The sequence below is a fragment of the Mastigoproctus giganteus genome, chromosome 9 (genome assembly GCF_048544385.1).
Source record: "Mastigoproctus giganteus isolate SK-2022 chromosome 9, ASM4854438v1, whole genome shotgun sequence".
NCBI lineage: Eukaryota > Metazoa > Arthropoda > Arachnida > Uropygi > Thelyphonidae > Mastigoproctus > Mastigoproctus giganteus.
The window spans coordinates 10772454-10799789 of record NC_143583.1 but is presented as its reverse complement, the minus strand read 5'-3'; the positions used below and the strand labels follow the sequence as shown (position 1 = coordinate 10799789).

General features: G+C 37.6%; 1 protein-coding gene across 4 annotated transcripts in view; it reads left to right on the top strand.

Moving 5' to 3' along the window:
• Positions 1-27336, top strand: part of LOC150080048 (uncharacterized) — a 477066-nt gene that overhangs the window by 181553 nt on the left and 268177 nt on the right. For all 4 annotated transcript variants that reach the window (XM_090381622.1, XM_090381621.1, XM_090381619.1 and 1 more), the window contains 2 exons: positions 15391-15513; positions 26190-26761. In XM_090381622.1, the coding sequence (XP_090237748.1) occupies positions 15391-15513; positions 26190-26761 (695 nt within the window). The remainder of the gene's footprint in view (positions 1-15390; positions 15514-26189; positions 26762-27336) is intronic.

Here is a 27336-nt window from a genome sequence, read left to right as displayed (position 1 = left end):
CTAGTACCCTTTGTATAAATGGTTCAGAGCTAAAGCTCGCTATATCAGACGCAAAGCAAGAAAAGAAACTTGGATTAAATTCGCCTCATCAGTTAATAAAAATACCGATATCAGATGAATCTGGAGAAAAATAAAATGTTTGAACAATAAATTTCCACCCTGCTACTAAACTGGAATGGACAAAACTCTCTAATCCCACAGAAATATCAAATGCACTGGGAGTTGTATTTTCTCTGTTGTCCTCTTGTAATGCTTATGATCAATCATTCCAAAAACGTAAAACAGTTTCAGAGAAATCCAGACTGAATTACACTGACAATTCTGCTTTAACTTATAATCAACCATTTACCATGTTTGAGCTACAGCAATCTCTTACCAACTCAAGAAACAGTGCTGCTGGTCCTGATGGGATATATATTATGTAATTCTCCGAAATCTGGATCAAAGATCACTCTCTTCACTCCTCATATTTTAAAATCGAATTTTTTCTGAACATACCTTCCCAGGCTCCTGGAGTCATTCTTATGTACTACCGATTGCAAAACCCGGTAAAGATCATTCTGTTCCTCAAAATTACAGACCGATATCTCTTACCAGCTGTCTCAGCAAAACTCTTGAGAAAATGATACATCGCCGTCTCACTTGGTTCGTCGAGTGTCAAAACTTGATAAATAACAACCAATTTGGTTTCCGGAAAAGCCGATCTTAATTGGATCTCATGATCAAAGCCGAGACATATCAGAAATGCTTTCATCAAAAAGGAACATCTCGTCATGGTCTGTCTTGACGTCGAGAAAGCCTTTGACACTACATGGCGCTTTGGCATCTTAAAGGATCTACATTCTCTTGGCCTGAGAGGTAATTTACCATATTTTATCCAAAATTTCCTTCAATGGGGATCCTTTCAAGTGCGTTATCAGGGAACTCTCTCTATAATCTTTATCCAAGAAGAAGGAATTCCACAAGGGTCTGTTCTCAGCGCTACCTTGTTTGCAATGAGAATGAATCATATATCATCATCATCAGCCATTTTCAATCCACTGCAGGATGAAGGCCTCTCCAGCAACTTTCCAGTTCCTTCTGTTTTGAGCACTGGCCATCCATTTACTACCCACAAACTCATGGATTTTATCTATCCATCTCCTCCTTTGTCTTCCAGGTTTTCTTCTAGCTCCTCTTGGATACCATTCTGTTATTTTCTTAGTCCATCTGTCATCATGTCTTCGAGCTATGTGTCCTGCCCAAGACCAAATCATATAATTGAACTTATTCCGAAAACTGTGGATTCATACCTTTTCGCAGACGATCTCAATTTCCTGTCATTCTCAAAACATGCATTACATTGAATGCCAACTTCAAATATCAATGAATGACATCCTGACATGGATGGCACAAAATGGTTATAGACTATCCATCCAGAAATCTACTGCCATTCACTTCTGTTCCAGACGCAATATGCATCCTGAACCTGAGCTGCACACTTGAATAACCATCCTCTTCCCATAGCTAATTGTAATCGTCTACTAGGATTGTTCTTTGACAACAAGTTGAATTTCCAAAAGCACATTGAACATCTCCAGACTACTTGTCAAAAAAAACTGAACAACAGGGTCTTATCAGCCACAACATAGGGACCAGATCGTTACAGCCTGCTTCATTTATATAGAACCATAATAAGATCAAGACTAGACTACGGCGCACCTGTCTTCGACTCTGCTAGGGAGAGTGTTTTATCTCGCCTCAACCCTATTCAACATTCAGCTCTCAGAACAGCACTAGGTGTGTTCAGAACATCTCCAATGCAAAGTTTGTATGTTGAAGCTCATGAACCTCCCCTAAATATCAGGAGAAAGATGCTGCTGCTGAACTACACAACCAAGATCCAAAGCCAAATGACCCATCCTAATTGGTCACTTTATAATCCACAGTTTACGACCGTCTATAGAAACAAACCACAGTCAGTTCGGCCTGCTGGTATTAGGCTAAAACAACTAGCAGAAGATTGGGATATACACTTCAATAAAATCTTACAAGATCCTATAGATCCCGAACCTCCGTGGTCTGTCATCATGCCATCTTGTGACAATTATTTCCACCAGTGGGGTAAACACTCCCTATCAGATATTAGCATCCAACAGCTACACATAGCACATACTCAACGCTATCCTGACTACGCTAAAATTTATACAGATGGATCGAAGTCTGCGAGTGGATCGGGCGCAGCAGTAGTACTCCCTGATACTATCATTTCTCTGTCTTTCCCAACAGAGTGCAGTAGTTACGCGACTGAATTATATGCCATAAAGCTTTCTATAGAAAATATTTTCCATATGTCAATTCAAAAGAGCTAAATATACACAGACTTGCAGAGTTCCTTATTAGCCTTGCAAAACAACTCACCATCTACTCACCCTCTATTAAAGCACATTAGAACAGAGTTGATACGTCTGAGAGAGCAACAACAAAAGGTTATTTTCTGCTGGATACCTGGCCATACTGGAATACCAGGAAATGAAATTGCGGATGATGCTGCCAAACATCCATCGAGAGCAGCCCCAAAGAATTCTTTAGTACCGTTCACAGATTACAAAATTAAGATCTGAAGTATATGTAAAGGTCGATGGACTCTTTACCAAAATTATGGGCTTCCAGCCCCATTGGAAACAGACAAGAAGAAGTAATTCTAGCCAGAGCCAGAATCAGCCATACTGATTTAACACATTTGTTCCTCCTGTCAGGGAATGACCCTCCTCGGTGTAACCATTGTCATACACCACTCACAGTCAAACACATACTTCTGGAATGTACTTTGTATAATAATGCTTGACTAATGTCATTCAGTTCTCTGGCAAGCTTAAAGGAACCTTTGTCACTTCGCCATATTATAGGCGAAAAATCAAATCTTGCAGAATTCTTCTCCTTCCTAAAACGAATAGGACTGTATAGCCATTTCTAACTTATTTCACATGAACCAACACAGGCAGTATGAACCACTTTATGGCCTAAGTAGCCATTGCACTTAAAACCCCATCAACAACAACAACTTACAGATGTAACTACCATCAGGGGTAAAGGGAAAGGTTTTTGCTTTCGTAAAGGTGACTACTGGTCTCAGAGATTTTTTAAAGTTCTATGCAGTGGAACAAACTGATGATGTTACCAACAGCAAATTCTAAATGGGAAGCATTCAATGGAGTAATTTTGGAAGCTAATAGGCTTTTTGTTCCAACTAAGAAATGCTGTTCTAGGTTTAGGCCCAAATGGATGTCAGATGAACTAATGAGACTCATGTCAGAGAAGAAAAATGCAAGGGACACACATAAATTGTCAGGTGACACAGAAGCCTATGGTAGATACAAGCTAGTCTGTAATCATGTCACAAAGGAGTTTAGGCAAGCACAGGCAGATTATGAAAAATCTTTGGCAAAGGATGCAAAGAAAAACAGCAAAGAGTTCTTCTTTATGTAAACTCTAGAAGGAAAGGGATGAATCAGATTGGACCACTTAACATAGATGGATTGACTATTGATGATCATGCTCAGGTAGCTGATAAACTGAATGAGTATTTTGCATCTACATTCACACACAAGGAATTATTCAATGAGGGGAGTTCCAGAAGTTTATCAAACTCTAGCAGGGAACTAAGCGATTTTGTAATAACTGATAGCAAAGTGGAGGAGAATTTTTTGAAGTTAAACATATGGAAGGCACTTGGGGGTGGAACGGATCTATCCAGTTATATTAAAGGAGGCAGCAAACCTTAGCCATAATTATGAGAGCTTCCTTGGACTCAGAAGAAGTCCTCATGGACTGGAGGTGTGCAAATGTATCACCAATTCACAAAGGGGGTTCAAAAGGTGACACAACTAACTATAGACCTGTTAGTTTAAGTTGTGTTCCAGGGAAAATAATGGAATCACTGGTTAAAGAAGCATTGCAGGATCATCTGGACAAGACTGCAGTAATAGTTAAGACACAGCATGGGTTTGTTAAAGGGGGGTCTTGTCTGACCAATTTGATTAAATACTATGATGTATTCATATAGGAACTGAATGCCCAAAATAATTTTGATATCATATACAGTAAACCCCTGCTATTCGCGGGGGTTACGTTCCTGAGAAATGTCGCGAATACCGAAAACGCGAATACTGAGTTATGGCTCCCATAGAAATAAAGGGGTTCCGTTCCAAAGTAGGAAATATATAAGAAAAACTAGTCTAAAATTTTGTCTATATATGTATTATCTGTACCTTCATAATATGACTATGTACATAGACAGTACATAGTGAAATGCAAGCATATGGCATCGAAATGAAAATAAGAAACAATTTAATATTAAATGTAATAATTATTAGAAATTTCAAACAAATCTTTCAAACCAGCTACTTTGCTAGCAAAAAAACTTATCCCCGCCAGTGCTATCACCAGTTTCGCTAAAGTGTTGATAAAGGAGTTTTGCCTTTTCACGAATGATGAGTGAACTTAACGGAATTTTATTTTGAGTTCGGTCTTCTATCCGCAGATTTAAAGCCTTTTCCATTTTTCTAATTTAACATCATGAGTTACAGAGCAAATTTTTGAAGCAATTAGCGCATTTTCATGGATCCTACGGCGGATTTTTTCTTCCGATTTTTTTGATTGATCGTACCGTTGACTCATTGATTTTATAATATTTTGCCACTGAGGAGACACTTTCACCATTAGAAATTTTATCTAATAACTCAATTTTATTCGCTAATGTCATCACCTTCTTTGATATTTTCACATTTCTCTTGTTATTCGTAGCCATACTTTTGTACGGGTTAGAAAGAATTTGTCCACAATAAAGTCACTTTCTTCCATTAACACACTCGAAAAAGTCTGTTTTACACTGCAAAATGGTTGATTTATCATTTTTGTAAGCATATCAATTTATAAATTGATAAATTTATTCAATTTATAAGCATATAAATTAAAAGCAAACGACGAAACCTTCCATGACAAGCGTAACACATACTGAACAAGGATTAGCGAGAAACATCCACGCTCGCGATTTTGTCACCCCTCTCCCCCCACCCACTGAGCGCTTTTTTGACCGGGAAAGATAATTCTAGTCACGCCCATGTTTTTTTATGACGGAAAATATTCATGGCGCTTTAAAATTCACATTTTTTTAGGTTTTATTTTATATTCAGTCGGCGATCGCGAAACCGCGAATACAGATACCGCGAATAGCGGGGGTTTGCTATACTTGGATTTCAGGAAAGCTTTTGATACTATTGCACATGGAAGACTGCTGTACAAGTTGGAGAGGTATGGCATTAAGGGTAAGTTGCTACAATGGATAAAGGGCTGGTTGAATGAGAGACAACAGGGAGTGGTAATCAATGGACACTGCTCTTCGTGGTCAAATGTTATTAGTGGAGTTCCCCAGGGTTCGGTGTTGAGCCCATTGTTGTTTGTATATTTATCAGTGATATTGATGAAGGTGTATCAGGTTTAATGTCCAAGTTTGCAGATGATACAAAGGTTGGCAAGGTTGTTAACGACAGTAAAGACAGTATGCTACTCCAACTGGATCTAAATAAGTGGGCAAATGGGCTGAGAAGTGGCAACTGAAGTTTAACATTGACAAATGTAAAGTACTTCATATGGGTAGCAATAACCCAAGAGAAATATACCAACTGTATGGTACTGCACTGAAGGAAGTGAAAAGTGAAAAAGACCTGAGGGTAATTGTGCAGTCAAAATATGAAGTTTGCTGAGTAGTGCAGATGGGCTGTCCGGCTAAGTCATGGAGTCTTATCAATGAAATATATGAATTTTGTACTGTGTACAAAATTCATATATTTCATTGATAAGACTCCACACCTAGAGTACTGTGTACAGGTCTGGATGCCTCATTTAAGAAGGATGTAGAGTTGCTAGAACGAGTACAAAGAAGGGCAACAAGATTGGTGAGGCGAACAACGGGGTGCTCTTACCGAGAAAGGCTAAAGTTCTGCAAAAGCAGTGCCTGGAGACTAGGCACCTGCGAGGTGATCTGATTGAGGTGTATAAGGCCTTCAATGGTATGAGCAAGCTGAATGCTGATGGTATCCTTCCTCTTGCTCAGATTAAGAACTTGTGGGGGCATAGATTCAAATTGAGAAAAGAAATTTGTAGAATAGATGTGCGGAAATTTTCCTTTATCTAGCAGGCAGTTGATCGGTGGAATAGATTTCAATCTTTTGTTGTGGAAGTTGATATTGTAAATAAATTTAAGGCTGAGCTGGACAGGCATTTGGAACGAATGGAGGGATGAAATGGGAGGGGTTTTTTTTTTGGTTGATGTGGTATAAGCTTGACAGAATGTCTTTAGTAGATTCTTAAAGATCTGGTAATAAACTTGGTAACAATTTTCTCTCGTATGAAAGATCCTAACTGCTGAATGGGTATTATTTAGGAAAAAAAAAGCAGATCCCCCTCTCTCTCTCTCTCTCTCTCTCTCTCTCTCTCTCTCTCTCTCCCCCCCTTGGCGCCTCCGTAGCCAGGTGGGAAGGAGCAGCAGTGCGTAGCACACGCTTCTTGATTAGACCGGGGTTCGAGCCCATAACCACCAAATACGGAGGATGCGGAAAGGTCATTCAGGGAATGACCATCGCATATCCCGGAGCAATATGGCCTTAGTTGCTAATGCTCCTAAAAAACCAAATAACAACAACAACTCTCCCCCCCCCCTTTTGGAACCATCCTGAAAACTGAAGTTCAGCTAAATGTTTTAAACTATTGCTCTATTCCATGATGGTGCTACTAAAAATATTTAAAATATTTGAAAAAAATTTGTTCTAAGGTGAAGGATGTAGTTTCTCTTTTAATTTTTGAAATTTTATTTGAATTCTGATATGATGATATCTGATTTTTATAACAAAATTACTTCTTGAAGCATTATTTTCATTATCAGACTTATAAGAAGTAATTAGTTTTTGCTGCAATATTGTGAGCCACTGAGGTCCAGAAAATATAAACAAAATACCCTTGTTTTTTCTGAAGGATGGGAAAGTTTATTGTGCCAAAAATATATAAGCATAATAATCGAAATAATCTTGTGTTATGTAGTAATTAAAATTTCCTTAAACAGTTTGAAATGCCTTGAAATTAACTGTATTGTAAAAGTGAAATTTTCCTATATTGGTAAGATTAAGCTAATGTGCATAATATTCTCAAACATTGATGATATTAACATATTTTTAAATTTGTTTTATGCTTCCAGTCAAGGTATTGTGTATTTTTCCTTTTATATTCTTCTTTGAAAGAATTACTAGGCTCTGTTTATTTTTCAAGTATATCCATGTTTAAATATTCTTGTTACTTGGATCCATCTGAAACTAGAGTATTTTAGCAGATAAAGAGATATTTAAGTTTCCTTGTTTTCTTCTTAAGTTTGAAAATTAAAATTTTCAAAAATGACTTAACTGACTGTTTTGAATTTCATTATCCTTGCAACTTCAATAACATAATACAAAATCTAAATAAACACTGTATGCAATTTGGAGCCTATCAACCACTTCCTGTTGTAAATCTTTAATGTAAAATTTTACATTAAAGCATTATTTTCATTATCAGACTTATAAGAAGTAATTAGTTTTTGCTGCAATATTGTGAGCCACTGAGGATTGCTAGTACATAAAATTTTACTATTAAAGCTAACTGGTCTTTAAAGTTTATTTCAGTAATGTAACTAGTTTGTATTAAAGTTTAAATGTAGTGTTATATTATTTGGAATAGTTTTAAAGATCAGTTAGCTTAAGGTTTTTTCCAAGTTGTTTCAAAATTTGAAACTATGAGAAGGTGTTTAAAAATTTTGAATTAAATTTAGAATTTGAAAATATCAGATTTTTCAAAAAACTGAATATTGAAACATTATTCTTCTAAAAAAGTAATGAATGATTGATAAATCATATTGATAATTGCAATTAATTATCACCTTTCAAAATTCATCACCTTCAAAATTATCACCTTCAAATTTTCATAGAGTATTAAAATCGATAATGTTTAATGAGATGTGAGATGGTGCAATAAGTTCCTAACATAGTTAGACTAAACTGTGTCTACCGCGTCTATTTAAATAATGTGTATCCCCATATAAGGAATTTATTGATCATTGTGTTATTAATATATATAATGTTATATGTATATTTTATAGGTGGTAGATGACTTTCATCAACCGGTGAAATACCACCACTTTGCTTATTGGAGGCTTGAAGTGGTGAAACCATGTTTAGTCTCTAGAGCAAAGTTTCCGGCATCCCCCTCTCCCCATACTTCTCCTTCAACCCATGCACGGTACTAAGTACTATAGGTTTTGATACCTTTCGTGTTTGGGGTTTTCATAAAAAAAAATATAATATTACAGACACACACCCACACAAACTAGAAAAATGATGCACATTAAATTACAAACGATACATAGTTACAACATCTCAGCTGCTTTCTGTCCTGTTGTAGGAATTGGGTTATAGCATATTTAATTTAATTGTTTGCTGTATTAAAAGAGATATATATAATCTACAAATTTTTCAAAAATTTGACTGCAGCGTTGCACAGAATAGTTCATCAAGAGTCTTTTGGTAGGTTTTATAGCCCTCATTTTGGCCTCCAAGTCTTGCTCTGGACTCCTTACTAGGAGTCCAGAGATGGACTCTTAGCAAGCAATTCAGTGGGTCCAAAGTATTCAACCCACTTTCAGAAAAGTGTACAGCCTCTGCATATCATTCTGAAGGAGCTCAGCTTAAATCAAGGAACATGCACAGTGATTCAGACTTGAATCATTATCCACCTTCTTGACCTTCATATCATTTAAAAATTTTAACATAGCACCCTTTATTACTCAGTAGTTATTGAAGGAAATTAGATAAGAGTGTTGTCAAACAGTGAACCTTGAGGGATGCCACCCTTAACTCTGGCCTACTCTGGAGAACAACCATTTGTAACAACCTGTCTGCTCCCTGTTTTTCACCCGTCTTCTTATCCATCTTAGGATCATGTCTGTAATCCCAATATGCTTCAGCTTGCATGGCAACATCCTGTGTGGGACAAGCTGAAATGCTTGCAGTGTGTAATGCAAAAATGTATATATACAGTGCCGGACAAAAAAAAACTGCATCACTTGTGAATTTTGCAAATAATGTGTTTTGCACTGCATTGTGGGTTGCAGAACTGTTAGAAATGAATTTGGTAGATGGGATATGTATCTCGGAGAATGAAATCCAATAAAAATACTCCACCTGATGTTGGGAATTACTGAAAGATGTAACTACCATCAAGGCTAAAGGGGAAGGGCTTTTACTTTCATAAAGGTGACTACAGGCCGTTTTTAAATTCTGTACAGTGGGATCAACTGATGATATTACCAACATTCGTAAAATTGGTAAAGGGTAAAATGCATGCATAATTAATGGAAATATGAGAAATTGTGCAAATGGCAATTATGAAAACCAAACCTACATTTTATTGCATTTATGTGTACAAACTGAAATGACAAGTTAACGTAATAGTATTATGTACTGTAAATCAGCAAAATAAGTCCTCAGTATTTTGTTGTTCCTCCTTGAGCTGCAGTTACAGTCTTGCAACAATCAGACATAGAGTTAATCAACTTCTGGATATACGGTTGCCCAATTTTTTAGTACCACACCCTTACAATGCTCCTCTGCAGCTGAATCTTACTTGTTGGCTTCTTCTGAGGAATTTTAGACAACATTTATGTACTAGCAATTTTCAATTGGGTGTATTTGATTGTGGACCCAATTTTCAATTGGGTCCACAATCAAATGTGGACTGTTGCCGGGCCAGTCCAAAACTGTAATGCCAGCATTTCAGGCATCTCCATAGCCAGGTGGGCAGGAGCAGCAGTGCATAACACACGCTTCTTAGAGCGTGTGTTATGCACTATTATGTTATTAAGAGCATTAGAGTTGCTAATGCTCTTAATAACATAACAAATAACAAAAAATAAGCCAGCATTTCTGAGGTATGACTGCACTTTAAGGGAGAAAAACAAGGGAAAACATTGATGTAAGTATGTTTTAAGGTCTTGTGAGACAAGATGACAAACTAATCATTAAATATAAATATCATAAAACTTACCAATTTTGCTGTGTGGCAAGGTGCTGAGTCCTGTTGAAAAATGCACTTTTGGACATCTGTATGGTGATCCCTGATAACGGGTTTCAGGCAGTCCTGTCCTCCAAGATAGCAGTGTAGGTTTTTGCATTCACTGTTCCTTTATTAAACTTAATTCGCCCTACAGTTATGCATCCCCCTTTGCTTGTTATGCATCCCCGGACCATCTGACTGGTGGGCGGGGAACTTTATAGTCTGTGTTATGCAGTCAGAATGGTATGCCTCCGATTTTCGTTTCTGACATATCGCTTCCCATCTGAGCCATGCAGGTTGAATTTTGATTCATCAGAAAAGATGGTGTCCCATTGCTCTTTTGTCCATGAAATATGCCCAAGAAAGTCTCTTCTTCCTCATTTGTTGGGTCCACAAAGGCTTCGGACCTTTGGACCCACTTCATGGGCTGATAGGCATGCAGACCACATTCTGAAAGCTGTCTTTGGATAGTTTTTGGATAGAGGCCATCTCAAAGTCCAGTTTTAGATCAGGTGCATTAGCACGGTGATTATGAAGGCATAGCCGTTTCAAATATTGACCTTGGGAAGGCGTAGTCGCTCTCTTATGGCCTGATCCAAGTCTTCTCTTCAAAAATATCACCGGTTTCACACTTCAATTTCAGCACTTGGGAAACTGTGCACTGGTGACAGCCTATTTTATCAGCAGTAGCACATGTATAAAGCCCTTCCTGGGACAGAGCAACAGCTGCACTTTTTTTCTTGTTGTCAATTGAACATATGGGGCCATGCTTACACCTCCGCAGAGCAGGATACTAATGAGTGTGTATACCCTTCCAATGCCATATTTATAGAAACAGCTAATGCAATAATACCTTGCAATTATTGTCTGATGTAATAGAAGCGTTATCTGATGAATACCTCTACTTTGTGACAAACAAAACGAGTGTACTTAAACACTATCTTATGTTTCACTACGAATGTTACTTTTTTTAAGGTGATGCAGTTTTTTTGTCTTCCACTGTATATGAATTATGCACCCTTGACTCGACACTCGTGACTTCATGATCTACAGACTGGTCATACTGACCAATCTGTAGTTAACCCTCTCATCCTACTAGTTATCCTACTCCTCTGTACTTTGACAAGACATTGGCTTTTTCAGCTCATTAATCACGAGTCCCTTGATAACCTCATAAAATTGTAGCATTAATAATGTCACTGACTAAGTCATATAGCTCTGATCATGCTGAATGGCAGAGAGAACTCATCTACATTTGGTGCATGCACTTGCACACAAACACATGTATGCAATTTCCTGAACTGATTAGGTAAGTGTTTTATATACGTGTGACAATAGCACACCGGCAACTTTAAGCATAGACAATTAGAGACCCTGGAATAGACATCCTGGAATTTGGGCTATCAAAACTACTGTGTCTACAACAGTGCTCAATACATTGACATTTACTTGTGGTGTATTTTAAACAGTGTTAATGCTCAAGACATTGACACTTGCTTACAGTGCATTTAATAGTTAATTCATTAAAGGAACTTCCGTTATGTAAGTAGATTTATAAAATGTAATTCATGCTGATTAATGTTATTACTTTGTGGCAGCCAGTGTGTCTTAATAATACAAAATTAAAAACAGCAGTGATGCTCTCTTCTAATTCAGTATTAAAAATAGCAGTGATGCCCTCTTCTCCAATGAAGTAGCTCTCTCCAGGAGACAGAGAGAAAGAGAGAGAGAGAGAGAGAGAGACGCTATCACCAACCTGTGATCTCAGGTGTCTGCTGGACCACTAATGTTGACTGTGTACTCTGAAGGGCTGTTTTAAGGGAAAAATCGAGTATTGGTTGTGTGGTTAGGATTGTCTGCAATGGTGAAACTACCATCTACCATATTGTTAGGTGTGGCATGGTGGAGTAATAAGGAATGGGGCCGAATAACTGGCTAGGTATAGTTGATCTGCACCATGTTCAGTATCCACATGCTAGTCAAAGAATTTTCTTCTCCAAAGAGTGGATAAGTTTTTGAAGACGTTTTGCCATTTTATTGACACAATTATCCTATTAAATTGTAGTCTACAGATAGTTCTATGGTCCTAGTCACTCTCATTATTTTATTTTTTAAATTTAGGTAGAGAACTTCTGGGTTAATATTTAATATATGTAGAACCGTTCAAATCTTGCCACCACTGTTATGGTAATAGAGTGAGTGGTGGGGGGGATTTCAAATTTTTTAATTGTGATAAATAGGTAGTTCTAAAGTTTGAATCACTTTGGTTAGCATTGGAAAATTTTGTTATATATTATAATTAATTTCTAACTTTGAAGCATAATGGTATAGCCTAATACATATAATGCAAACTGGGTAGCTTGGTAGTAGTATTATTGCTGTGTAACTGCTGTATCGATAAGAACATTTGAATTCTCATTATATATAATTAATAATGTAAACTTCATAGCAGAACTGGTGCATAGTGTTATTACTGCATTAGATATATTTGTTTATGTAGTACTTTTACTTATATTGAATTTAAATGAAAACCATGTCTCAGATCAGAGCAGCAGAGCAAAAGGCTCAAACTAGTAGGAATGGTGTGGTTCTGGGGAGAACTGGGGGAGGGGGGCACAGCTTATGAAATGTACAGCTTGTTTGATGTTTGCAGAGCTATCAGGAATGGGATGTGATATTGCCAAGGGGATGTCTTTGTGTGCTCGATGTAAGCAGTGTGAGGATATTAGGCTCCTACTCAATGTTCTTATGAGACTTTATGAGAGCTTGAAGAACACGATGGAGGTTCTAGAAAGAATTAAATTGGGGGCCATCAAGCTCTCAGCTACCTGCATCATTGCCAGAGCTTGCATTTGATCATCAGGCAATACATTGGCATTCCTCAAAGCTAGTTGTAGTCAGTGACTCTATTGTCAGGGAAATGGGAAATATATTGTACAAAAAAGGATAGGTGGAACAGGGCCAGGATATGTCTGCCCGGAACAAAGGTTGATGACATTGTAGAGCAGATATCTTTTAAGGTTACAAAATGTGATATTGTTGTACATGTTGGCACTAATGACATTAAGGGTGGGAGATCTGTGGAGTACTCAACAAGTAGAAGTAAAAGTTGAAAAAAATTCGCAAGTTAGTCGCAAATTTGAAAGATTGTGCAAGGCTCATGGGATAGAATTTTTCTCAGCATGGTCTGCACTTGTTAAGACTGCTTTTACAGGGATGGAATACACTTAAATAGAAAGGGTGCAAGAATATTTACTAATGCAGTATTAGGTGGATCAGAAAACTGCTAGCTTTGTGCATGTACACCAATACTAGGGAGTATAGTAAATAAATTTGATGAATTTGAAGTGCTGGTCAATAGTATGGTGTTCATTATTATTAGTATGTGTTGTTTATGGGGTAGTGCCTTCCCATGACAATATATACACTGCAACCATTATGTCATAAAAGTAAAAAGTAAAGTGCAGCCATTATCAACCCACTGCAGGATGGAAGCCTCCTCAACAATTCATGCTGAGGGAAATGGACCATAATCTGCCACGCTGGTCCAGTGCAGGTTGGCAGATCGACCATATTCAGCAGTCAGGGGCTTGAACCCCGGTCTACTCAAAGAGCGTGTGCTACTGCACTCCCGCTCCTGCCCACTCGGCTACGGAGGCATATATAGTATTATTAGTTAGAATATGTTAATTAGTGTTTGGTGGGGAATTGTGAAAAAAGGAAGACATACCTAGATAAATGCTGGAACAAACTTCCATCTGTTATGGAAGTTGACAGCTTAAATAAATTCAAGGCTGAACTGGACAAACTTTTGGAGTGAATGGATGGGTGAAATGGGAAGGGTTTTTTTTTTTTTTTTTGCTGATGCTATATAAGCTTGCTTTCTTGCATCATATGCCTCTACTAATGCTAATACAGCCTTGGAGAGAATGTGCAAGGCTCATGGGGTAGAATATTTCTCAGCATGGTATGTGGTTTTTAACAGGAGAGACTGTTTTTACAGGGATGGGACACACTTGAATAGAAGGGTTGCAAGAATATTTGCTGATGCTAAGGAGGCAGTGATTGGTGAGTGGGAAAACTGCTAACTTGGGGTGGGGGGGGTACATGTACTAATAGTTTAACTAGAGCTGTGGGTAGAGGTGAAAGTGATTCTTGCACTGCTACTGTTGGTACATACAGTAGTCTGGGATTTCTGGCCCTGCTGTGGGTCATCATGGAGCAAATGAATACATTGAAATAGATATGACTGCATGTTGTTCCGTATAAGGAGCAACATTTAATTTAATTTCGTACATAGTGCTATGTCAAAATTTGCATATTTGATCAGGTTTAATTTGATTGATTTTCTAATATTCTTATTGCAAAAATAATTCTGGTATTAGAACTTCTGCTGTTTGGAAACAGAGACACAATAAGAGATTTGAACTTTATATCCCATTGTTCATGCACAAAAACTATCATTATATGTGGATTTGTACCCAGACTTTTCTGTGTATGATCTGTTTATAAGTTTACTCTTTGGAACTATGTATATTCTGCATTATTTTGGTGTGTTATTTCTAATTCGCAGGCTTTATGTTGTAACTATTCTTAGATTCTTGGTTTTCATACTACTGAGGAGAACCTCAAAATAGTGGTTGAAATGTCTAATTCTCTTTAGATATTCCAGACTGTAAGTGCTTAATTTTTTTTTTTTTTTAAATCTACTGGAATTACATCTCCTTACTTCCAATAGACCTATCTTTTGGCATTGTCTGATATATTGAGAGTGTAAGAAGGAAGAAATAATTCTTATGATCTGGTAATTAAACCTTTATTTTCAATCCAGAATTTTTTAGTTCTCTTAAATATGGAATTTGACTTTTTCTTGTATGGATATGTATGCCCAGTTTTTATACACCTAGTAATGTCCCACCAGATGGGTTTGCACTTGAAGATCAGAGAAACCATAATGGAAATTGTTGATATCAGGATAGCAAATTTCTTAAATATTGCAATAATTGTTATTAAAAAATTATAAATTGTTATATAATCACCAAGAAACATACTACACGATGTGTAATCATTAAATGATTGAAATCGTGCAGAATTAATTAGCATATATTCAGTTTGAATATCATAGTTAACTACTGGCAGTTCTAAACATTTTTGGATCTAAATATATGTGCTTTTTTGCTTTGTTTTCTCCTTAAAAGCTTATCTTATTTATGTAATATAGTAGAAGAGTGAATTTGTTTTTGAGTATTATTAAATCAGAATTTTAATATACAGGTTGTATGGTTTGTCTTGGGCGGTCAAACTTCTTCAGGTTTAATCATCCACAAGAAGCATATTTCATGAAACAGATAATGCCAAATACTCGAATTTCAGTCATTCCCACAGGATTCTTACCTGGTAAATTTCATATTTGATATTTATTTAAATTTATGACATTATCTTAAAGTAATTTTTAAAATTACTAATGAATTTAAAATAGGACTATATATATTAAATTTAATTTTAACTAGATGAGATTATGTAATTAACTAGAATCAACCTTTTGTTTTTTGTTTACTTGATATATTTAGGTAATGAACAGCAGTTTAAAAATGTTAAATGGATTCACGATCTCTGTATTAAGCACGGGTTTATTTAAGCTGACCATGACCCCTTTTGGATGTAGATTATGTTGGGTTATTATGTTGGATCATTAACTGTGACCCCTGATGAAATTTTGATCAGGGTTGCAGTTAATGATCAGAGCCATGCATCACCCCTTCAAGGTGACTTGGGCTTCAGAGATGGTTAGATAAGACTTTTAATTTATGGGTTATGGTCTAGGCAGACACCAAGATGAGGAGAATTCATGGTGCCCTGTCGATTTTTTGAACAGTTGCTTGTAAGTGTTATAATTCTGCTGTATAAGACAATTGTGAGACTGCACTTGTTCACAGGTACAGAGGTTCACATCTAAAAAAAAAAGACATGAGGTTCTTGAAAAAATCCAAAAATGGGCAATAGTGCCTGATGAGATTGATGCTAAAGGGCATGTATATGATGAGAGACTTTAAATATGTAAGCTGCAGAGCTTGGTAACTAAGTATCCTGCAGATGATGTAATTGCAGTTTATAAGGCTCTGAGAGGGGATAGTAAAATGAATTAAGGGGAACTTTGCATGGTATTAAATGATGCTGGAGTGTAAATTATTAATTCGATTGTGGGAAGCATTCCCTTTTTTCAGTGTTGGTTTTTTTTGTTAATGTAGAAAAGATGCCTTTCTTGCACTGTTATGGCCAATACTAATATAAATTGTGTTAGTAATGGGGCCAAGAGAGAGAGAGAGAGAGAGAGAGAGAGAGAGAGAGAGAGAGAGAGAGAGAGAGAAAGAGAGAGAGAGAGAAAATAAATGAATAGCATTTTAAAGTTTCTGAATATTTTCAAAAATATCTAGAAACCATTTATACAGAAATGGGATTATGAGGGAATCCTCAAATTTTCTGAGCTTCATTTTTGTGCTACTATCTGTTGCAAGTTTTTTTTTTTTATGTAAACCCCAAACACGAGAGGTATTAGAATTTATAGTACTTAGTACCATGCTTGGGTTGGAGGCTAAGAAGGCGAAAAAAGATATTTGTTGACATTGGACTTGAACTTCTGTAGACTGTAATTTTCAGGAAATACATATGAAGGAAGGTTGTTCCAGAAAACGGCAGTGGAATGAATGAACGAGGAAGATGAAAAGTTGGTTCTGTGAGTTTGAAGTTGGACAGTAAATGGATATTGGCTGGTGTCGGCACGTGTTCGGACTGTTTTGAAAGAGAGAGCGGGAATTATAGAAGCCAATTCAGAAGAACAGTGCCCATGGAAGTATTTGTAGAAGAGGCATACAGCAGAAACAGTACATCTATGAGACTGCGAGTGGAGAGACTCTGTTAGACATGAATCATTAATTAACCTAACTGGCCTCTTCTGAATGGAATCAAGAAGCCTGAGAGAGGTTTTGGGGTCACCACCCCAGATGCTTGGAAGAAAAGTAACGCCGAGAGCAAAAGAGAAAACCAAGTTTCTTAGATGCAGACGAAGCAATATTTGTAATGTGCTTGTGCCAAGAGAGATTAGAAGTCAGGGTAATCCCCAAAAGAGATATATCATTTTGCCTAGAAATCGGAGTGTCACTAAAGATAAGCATAGGAGAGAAGAATCCTTTTTGCAAGATATAAGACAAGACTGAGCTTCAGAAGGATTGAAATCAACTAAGTTGTCTTTGCCCCACTGGAGAATTACCTGAAGATCGGCATTTAAGGAATTGGTAGCAGATTTTTGAGAAGTTGAAGCTGATTGAGCAGGGCAAGGTTTCTCAAAATGGAAAGTGGAATGCAATGTGCTATCATCGGCAAAACTATGGATAGGATTTCCATTCAATGGAAGAAGGTTATTAATATACAAGAGGAAAAGAGTGAGGGAAAGAACTGAACCTTGGGGGACACCGGCATTAGTGGAGAAGTTAGAAGACAGAGAGCCATCTACCATCACCCTCAGTGAGCGATCAGAGAGAAAACTGGATAACCAATTACTAAAAACAGTTGGCAAACCAAAAGATGGAAGCTTGTTTATAAGACCTTTATGCCAAACATGATCGAAAGCCTTTGAGATGTCAAGAGCAACCACTTGTGTTTCACTGAACCTTTCCATTGAATTAGTCCATAAATGGGTAACATAAGCCAGAACATCACCAGTGGATCAACACTGACGGAATCCATACTGGCAATCGTTGATTAGACGGAAGGTTTCTAGGTAGTTTAAGAATTGGTGGTTAATTGATTTCTCCATTACTTTAGAAAGAGTAGACGTAATTGCAATGGGATGATAATTGGATGGGAGGGATTTGTCACTTTTTTTATTAACTGGCTGGATATGGGCATATTTCCAAGCAGAAGGAAAAACACCTTTGGAATAAGAAAGTGATAAAAGGCGGAAAAGAATAGGAATAAATTCAGAAGCACAGATTTTGAGAACAAGTGGAGAAATACCATCGGGACCTGGAGCTTTCTTAGCATCAAGATTCGTCAAAATTCTTCTGACATCCTTTTGACGGAAGACCACAGGAGGCATTGAATGGAGTATGTTGGGAGCTGTTTTACCAAGATCATTAATATATGAGTTGGAAGAAAAATGGGATGCTAGCAGGTCAGCTTTATCCTTGGCTGAAGTGACAACAGAACCATCTGGTTTGGACAGAGGTGGGAGCAGAGATGGGCAAAAGTTGCGGCCAATAGCTTTGGCAAGGGACCAGAATGCTCAGCTACCGTTAGGGCAAGAAGCAAGTTTTCTACTCTTAGCTTGTTCAAACTCTAGTTTGGACTGATTAATAACTGCTTTGCAATTGTTGCGAGCTTTGGTGTAAGCTGAAAATGAAACTGAAGAATTAGAAACAAGCCAATTACGATATGCAACATTTTTCTCTTGAACAGCCTTAGCACATTTATTGGAAAACCAAGGTTTAGATAAAGGATGAGATTTTAAAGTGGAGTGTGGGATAAAGGATTCCATTCCTGCAAGAATAATTTCACTAACACGATCTGAGCAAACATGGAAACAGTAATCCGACCAAGGAAAAAAGAAAAGAAATTTCTCAGGTCATCCCATTTTGCATTCTTGTAATGCCAAACAACACGAGGTTGGGAATAGCCATGAGATAAAGGCTCCATTGGAGAAGGGACAATCACCAAGTTGTGATCTGAAGTGTGTAAAGGACCTCTCACTTCCACCATGTATTTAGAAGGGTTGTTTGTGAGAAAAAGATCAAGCGTGTTGGATGTATGATTAGGATTGGCCAGTATTCTTGTAGGTAAATGAACAATCTGTGCTAGGTCATTAGTAATTGCAAAAGCCTCAGCATCTCAACCAGCTGGGTCGGTGTGACTAGACAACGGAAGCCAGTTGGAGTTGTGAACATTAAAATCACCAAGGAAAATTACCACACTGTTAGGAAAGTTGGACTGGAGAAAGTCAAGTTGCAAAGAGAGGAAGTCAAAGAGCTCCAAGTGATTAGTGGAGTTGGGAGAACGGTAGAGACAACAGATGATTTTTACACAATGAGGTAGAGAGATTTTAAGCCAGAGAAGATCAAAGAGAGTAGATTCTAAATTGCCAAGTCTCTGACAGGGAATATCAGAATGGGCATATGCACAAGTACCACCTTTGAGGCGAAAGGAATCATACAGCGAATAAAATGGGCATCTGAGATGAGCAGTAGTTGAATCAACCGATAACTGAGATTCTGTCAGAAAAAGTACATGGGGTTTGGCAGACTGCAAGTGGAAATGGACATCATTAAGATTAGAATAGAGACCACGTATATTTGTGAAATGAATTAGGAAGTGCTTGGGAGGTTTAGATCTTTTCGCAGAGAAGCAAGCTCTGTTAGTTTGACAATTCATTGTGTATTCAATAGTAAGAAAAAGTGGGTGGGACATGCTGTATGAAGTAATAAAATTTTTGGATATGGCATACACATGGTAAGAATATACCCAGATCTTTGACATAACGTGGCTTCGAAAATGCTCCCTGCATACACACAACTCGGACTCCCTCCAGTCACTATCTGGCAGAGTAGAGGTAGCAAGATTATACACTAGCTGATCTGGAAGCCTCCTAGAGAGTTACCAATAGGTTCGGTCCGGTGTACTAACTAGCGGCCGACCTGTGAACACAGTTTTAGAGCTGTACCCTCGAAATGTAAGGAATATTGAATCTCGCCACGATGTTCATCATAACCTCAAAAGTCATCAGTCATACTGCATGATGGAAGAGATAGGGAAGGGTTGACCGGAACTTACCTCTAGAGACTAAACATGGGTTCCACCACTTCAAGCCTCTAATAAGCAAAGTAGTGGTATTGTACTGGTTGATGAGAGTCATCTACCACCTAGTACTGCCTGGTAACATAGAGGGGCGGCATTCCTCCATGTGGTGTGGGCGCAACACCTCGACCCCTGCTTACGTTGGTTCACACTTGGGTGGTCACGCACTCTGTACTTGTGCATGGAGGTTATACCCAGGATTACTAACAGTCCCACCATCGTGAAGGTGCAAGCAGAGGATTTGGCTGTCACAGACCATCCGGACTTCACCGAAATTGGACTTGACTTGAGTGTCACCTGAATATCAGTTCCATCAGTGTTTTAGACTCCCAAGTAGCAAGTGCAACTTGTCTGGCATATCTGAGAGAATATCTGTGACAACCTCAAGGACCAAATTTTGTGTTATGTAATGAGTTAGGACACAGGTTAGATAGGTAGCACATACTTGATAAATTTCATGGTGATCTGATACAAAATAGCAGCATTATTAATATTAATAGTGGCAAATTATCCAAGAAAAAGAAAAAGAAAAGTCACTTCACTTGTCACCTGTCTGTCTCCTCTAAAAGTCTGTCTGGTTCTTCCTTGAATTTATTCAAATGATCCACTTCCACAATACAAATGGAAATTTGTTCCAATAATCAGGTACCCACTGGCTGATGACAAATTTCCTCACATCTATCCTGTAACTATCTCCATCCTCAGTTTGAATCTATGCCCTCCCCATGTATGTACTCTGGACCAGAGGAAGGATTTCATCAGCATTGAGCTTAGTCAATTGGCTCAAAGTCTTAAACATCCCAATCAGATCTTGCAGGTGTTTAGTCTGCAGAACTGAAAACTTTTTTTGGTAAGAGTGAGCACCCTTTTGCATCCCTCAGTTTTCTTGCTGTTCCTCTCTGTATCTAGCATTTGAAGCTGCCTTCATAGCTTAATCTACATATATATTTAAGAAAGGGTTGATTTGCAATAAATGAGTTTTCCTAAATAAAAGTGAACTTTCATTAGCATTAGTAGAGGCATATGATGCAAGAAAGCAAGCTTATTCAGCATCAGCCAAAAAAAAAAAAAAAAAACACACCACTCCCATTTCACCCCTCCATTTGCTCGAAATACCTGTCCAGTTGAGCCTTAAATTTGTTTAGGCTATCAACTTCAACAACAAGTGATGGAAGTCGGTTCCACCAACCAACCACCCGCTGGCCAAAGGCAAATTTCCGCACATCTATCCGACATCCGTCCTTCCTCAATTTGAATTTATGCCTTCTGAGCTGATTATTCTGAGCAAGATGAAGAATCCCATTGGCATTGTGCATGCTCAAACCATTCAAAGCCTTATACACCTCTATCAGATCACCTCGCCGGTGCCTAGTCTCCAGACCCTGTAATTTGCAAAACTTAAGCCTTTCTTCGTAAGAGCAACCCTTTGTTCCATTCACTAATCTTGTTGCCCTTCTCTGTACTCGTTCCAGCAGCTCTACATCCTTCTTGAAATGAGGCCTCCAGACCTGTATACAGTACTCAAGATGTGGCCTAACCATTGCCTTATACAAGGGAATAATCACCTCCTTATCCCTGCTAGAAAAATTCCTGTATATCATTGACAAGACACCATGAGCTACTCTTGCAGCTCGTCTGCACTGCTCAGAGAACTTCATATCTGCCTGCACAATTACCCCCAGGTCCTTTTCATTCTCCACCACTGTCAGTGTAGTACCGCAGAGTTGATACGTTGCTCTGGGGTTACTGTTTCCCATATGTAGTACTTTACATTTGTCAATGTTAAACTTCATTTGCCACCTCTCAGCCCATCTGTTCAACCTTTCCAGATCCTGTTGCAGCAGCATAGCGTCAGTGCTGTCCTTAAGAACCCTGGCAACCTTTGTATCATCTGCAAATTTGGACATTTAAATTGATATCCCATCATCAATATCATTCATAAACACCGAAAACAACAACGGACCCAACACTGAACCCTGAGGAACTCCACTAATAACATTAGTTCACGTTGAGCAGTGTCCATCGATTACCACTCTCTGTCTTCTGCCACTCAACCATCCCCATATCCGTAGCAGCAATTTGCCTCCAATGCCACACTGCTCCAATTTGTGCAGCAGTCTTCCATGTGCAACAGTATCAAAAGCCTTTCTAAGATCCAAATATATAATATCAAAGTTATTCCCTGCATCCAGTTCTTTTGTGACTACATCATAGTATCCAATCAAATTGGTCAGGCAAGACCTGCCCTTAACAAAACCATGCTGCGTCTGAGCTATAACTGAATTCTTGTCTAGATGATCCTGCAGTGCTTCTTTAACCAGTGTCTCCATTAATTTACCTGGAACAGAAGTTAAACTAACAGGTCTATAATTACTTGTGTCAGCCTTTGATCCTCCTTTGTGAATTGGGGTTACATTTGCACATCTCCAGTCTATGGGTACCTCCCCTGAGTCCAAAGAAGCTCTTATAATTATGGCTAGGGGTTTGCTTACCTCCTTTGCTGCCTCCTTGAATATAACTGGATAGATCCCATCCACCCCAGGTGCCTTTTTTATGTTTATCCTCAACAATCTCTCCTCCATTTTCCTCTGAGTTATTACAAAATCATCCAGCTCACTGCCAATGTTTACTTTACCTACATCATTCTCCTTCCTGAATAACTCCTCATGCGTGAATATAGATGCAAAATACTCGTTTAGCTTGTTAGTCTCACCATTAAGGTGAGAATAAGTCTTACGTAGTACAGTATCTTCATTTCCAGCAGTGATTTTCCTCTGAAGTGTCACGATGTTAGTATAATAAAAGTGTTTTTTTTTTTTTTCCATTTTTTTTTTTTTTTTTTCCATTTTTTTTTTTTTTTTTTTTTTTTTCCCAATCTAAATTTAAATAACTAGTAATTTTTATATGAGAACTTGAAGTAAAGGTTTGATACCCTCAAAGGACCTATCAAACACTTTTATATTTTTGATGCATGAATGTTTTCTTTGATCCATGAATGTTTTTGTTTGATGCACGAGTGTACGTTCACTTAGCTGTATGGTTCATTGCTAGAGCTTACACTCATGAATCAGACAACACAATCGAATAACAAGGAAAGTAGAAAGCACTGGTCCCATAGGAAGAAGCTACCATTAGTGACTCTGTTGCCAGGGAAACAAGAAATATATTGTGCAAAAAAGATAGGTGAATAGAACCACAATATATCTTCTAACAGAAAAAGTTAATTAATATTGTTGTACATATTGGTACTAATGACATTAAGTAGATATGATCTAAGGATTTGCTTAAATTTGCTTAACATAAAGCTGCAAATTAGGATAAAATTTGGAAGTGTCAGGAATTTTGCCCAGACATGATAGGAAAGGCTATATAATGGAGCATTGTCAATCAAGTTTGGTCATGGCTTTAGAAAAATTTTATTCCAAGAGGCTCATGGATAAAATTTTTCTTACCATATTTGTATTTGTTGACAGGGAAGATTTATTGCAAGGATAGGCTATAATTAAGTAGAAGGGATGCAAGAATATTGTTGATGCAATCGAGGCTAGTGTCAGGTGGATCAAAACACTGCAACTTTGCATGGAGGGATACACTCACTAATAGTTTAATGGCAGCTGTAAACCAAGGCAAAAGTGATTCTTGCAGCACTGCTGTTCAGATATGCAGCAGCCTGAAAAAAAGCAAGATGTGAGGGATTACAAGACCTACTGGTGGCATCATGGGACGTGAAAATATATAGGCTGTTATAGAGAAAAATAAACACACGTATACTTGCATTGCATACTAATGCTAGGAAGATAGTAAATAAATTTTTTAAATTTGAAGTATTGTTTAATTCATCAGATGTGGACATTATTTGCATATCAGAAACATGGTGCCTTATATGAAACTTGAATATATGCTGAGTGCAATATATGGAAAGAAATGACAGGACAGGAAGTGTGAGAAAACAAAAATGAGAGTAGGAGGGTGTTATAGGCCTAATGACTGTGATGAGAATAATGAACAACTATACATACAAATACAGTGGGCCAGTAAATCAGAATGTCTTATAATGGTGGATTTTAACTTTAAAGGTATTGACTGAAACTTTTGGGTTGGTTGCTCACATACTAGCAACACTGATGAGACCCTTGTCAATCAATTCGGCCCTGGAGGGAATGTGCAAGGCTCAAGGAGTAGAATTTTTTTCAGCGTGGTCTGTGCTTGTTAACAGGAGATACTGTTTCTACAGGGATGGGATACACTTAAATAGAAAGGGTGCAAGAATATTTGCTGATGCTATCGAGGCAGTGTTAGGTGGGTCGGAAAAGTGCTAGCCTGGGGGGGGATTCACAGACTAAAAGGTTAAAAGTAGTCGCAGGCAGAGCTGAAGGTGATTCTTGCACAACTTCTATTAGAATAAGTAGCAACCCGGAGCGAGGGGTGCTGGGGGTTTCAGGGACTGACGGCAGTCATCATGAAACAGGTGGGTATGTGGGATGTGTCAGGGTAACTAGGAATAGGTGCATGTACCCCTGCATGTATACCAGTGCTAGATGAATTTGAAGTGTTGGTCAAGACATCAAAGGCGGATATTGTTGGGATAGCAGAGACGTGATGTCTGCTTTTGCTTTTGTAAAGGTCAGATAGTTTTTAATTCTGTACAGTGGGAATTTACTTTTAGAATTTACCAACAGCAAATTTTAAAAGGGAAGCATTCAAGAAAGTAATCTTGGAAGTCACTAGGCTTTTTGTTTCAACTAAGAAATACTGTTCAAGATTTAGACCTGAATGGATATTATATGAACTAATGAGACTCATGGCAGAGAAGAAAAATGCATGATGCATATAAATTATCAGGAAACACAGAAGCCTTTGGTAGATATAAGCTAGTCTGTAATCAATGAAGTTAGGCAAGCGAAGGCAGATTACGAGAAATCTTTGGCAAAGAATGCAAAGAGTTCTTTACTTATGTAAACTCTCGAATGGAAGGGATGAATCAGATTGGACCACTTAACATAGATGTGTTGACTGTTGATGATCCTGCTCAGATAGCTGACAAACTGAACGTGTATTTTTCATCTACATTCATGCATGAGGATTTATTTAGGGAAGGGTATACCAGAAGTTTACCAAACTAACTGGGAGACAAATAATTTTGTAATAATTGAGAGGAAAGTGGAAGAGAAATTGCTGAAATTAAACTTAATAGAAATTATAAATTTAAAAGTATAACTGGATAGGCAATTCATTGTGAAATTATTCACAGTAGGAGATGTAGGTAATGCCACTGTTATAACTTCAAAACTTTAATAACTATTTAATGACTTTAATAATTTAACAACTATAATAACTTTGGTTGTTGTTGTTGTTATTTGGTTTTTAGGAGCATTAGCAACTAAGGCCATATTGCTCCGAGGATATGCAGTGGTCATTCCCTGACCTTTCCGCATCCTCCGTATTTGGTGGCTCACGGGGTCAAACCCCGGTCTAATATAACTTTGGTAAATTACTACATATAGACATGATATTTTTGCAGTAACTTATATATCTCTAAATTTTCCTACAATCTGAGGCTTTAGCCCTTAATTTTTATAAAGTATTAAACTACTAAACACCATTTGGCCTCTCTCATATTGTGGAATTATTTTTACAGTTGAGTTGTCAACTGTTATACTGTCCGATATACCCACTGATGAAGAGTCAGATAGCCCCGAAATGGCTATCTGGGTGGTGGTATCCAGTGAGGATAAGTAACAGTAGTCTTTTCTGTTGGGGAAGCATTACTTATTTGAAGCATAATCAGATAGGCAACTCATTGTGAAGGTATTCACAATACTGGGATGTAATGAAACTGTGCTATTATAAAACTTCTATTAATTACTGCATATAGACATGATGCATTTGTACTGACTTGTATGTGTGTAATTTTCCCACAGTCTAATGCTTTATTTCACCCTGAATTTTTATTAAGTATTTAGCTGGCTGTTAAGTTTCTTTTAATGCAGTTTCTGAAAAGCAGCTTTTTTTATTTTTATTTATTATTATTATTATTATTTTTTTTTTGTGTTGTGTGAGGATTGATTATTTATGCATATACAGTAAACTGCTTAATGTATGGTTAATTTTTAAAGCTTTCTTTTTTGATGAAATTACATTTATGCAATTTTAGTTTCTTTTGAAAAAATAAATTTGTTTTAAACAAATCTGTTTTAAACTTAAAATGATATGATTTGTTTTTGAAGTTCTAGATTATCAGTCACCACCAGCATTAGTGCAAGGAAAGAGTAATAAAAGCCATGTTTCATCAGTTGGCATTCAAGGCGAAAACCAATACTTAGATAGTGTTGATTTTGTAGAAAAAGTTTCCAAGTTTGAATATATGTCTCATAGTCAGCCTCCACCGGTTACCTCTCAGGACAGTCATAAGTGGTTTATAAAGGAAGGAATACGTATACCTAGTAGTAACTCCCATGGAGCATTACCAGGAAGAAACCAAAGTTCTGATAACACAAAACCCATTAGTCCATCTTCCAGATCAATAAACTCTATGTTTCTTCCACCTAAACAAATGTATAAAACACCTCCCTCCTCTCCTCTTCATGTGGTACATTCTCCTAGAGTGAGTAGTTCCCCTAGAAGTCCAAGGATGTACTCAAAAACTCCTGATCCTGTTACTGCTTCAAGAGCACCTGCAGGATTCTGGTCAGGAAGATGTACTCCAACATCTCCACAACTTGCAGGTTGTAGTAGTCACCATGTCAGTGTGGAAAATCTGAAAGCTTGTGAAGAGGAGCTTCATCAGCAACATCGAAGGGTGAGATCTTATTTTTCATGAGTATGAAAATTTGTGTACTACTTATTATTTAATCTTGGAAAATATATAACCATTTTATTTTGCTATTGGAAAATGATGCAAGGAAGTGAGCTCATACAGCATTGGTTGGGGGGGGTGGGGGAAATACATCCCACATCACTTGTCCATCCCTTCTAATAATTTGTCTAATTCTTTCTTAAATTTATTCAAACTACCCACTTCCATAACACCAGATGGAAACTTGTTTCAGCAATCAGTTACCCTCTTGCCAAAAGCAAATTTCTACACATCGATCCTCTAATCATCCTTCCTCAGTTTAAATTTTTGTCCTTTATGAGTTTTGTCTGAGCTAGAATAAAGATGCCATCAAGATTTAACTTACTTAATCCATTTAGAACCTTAATTGCTTCAATGCGATCTCTTTGCAGAGGACTGGTTTCCAGACGCTGAAATTTTCTGAAGCCTTTCTTGATAAGAGTACCCTTTTTGTTCTCCTCATTAATCTTATTGTTCTTCTCTGCACCTTTTTCAACATATACACATCCATCCTGAAATGAGGCTTCCAGGCATATATG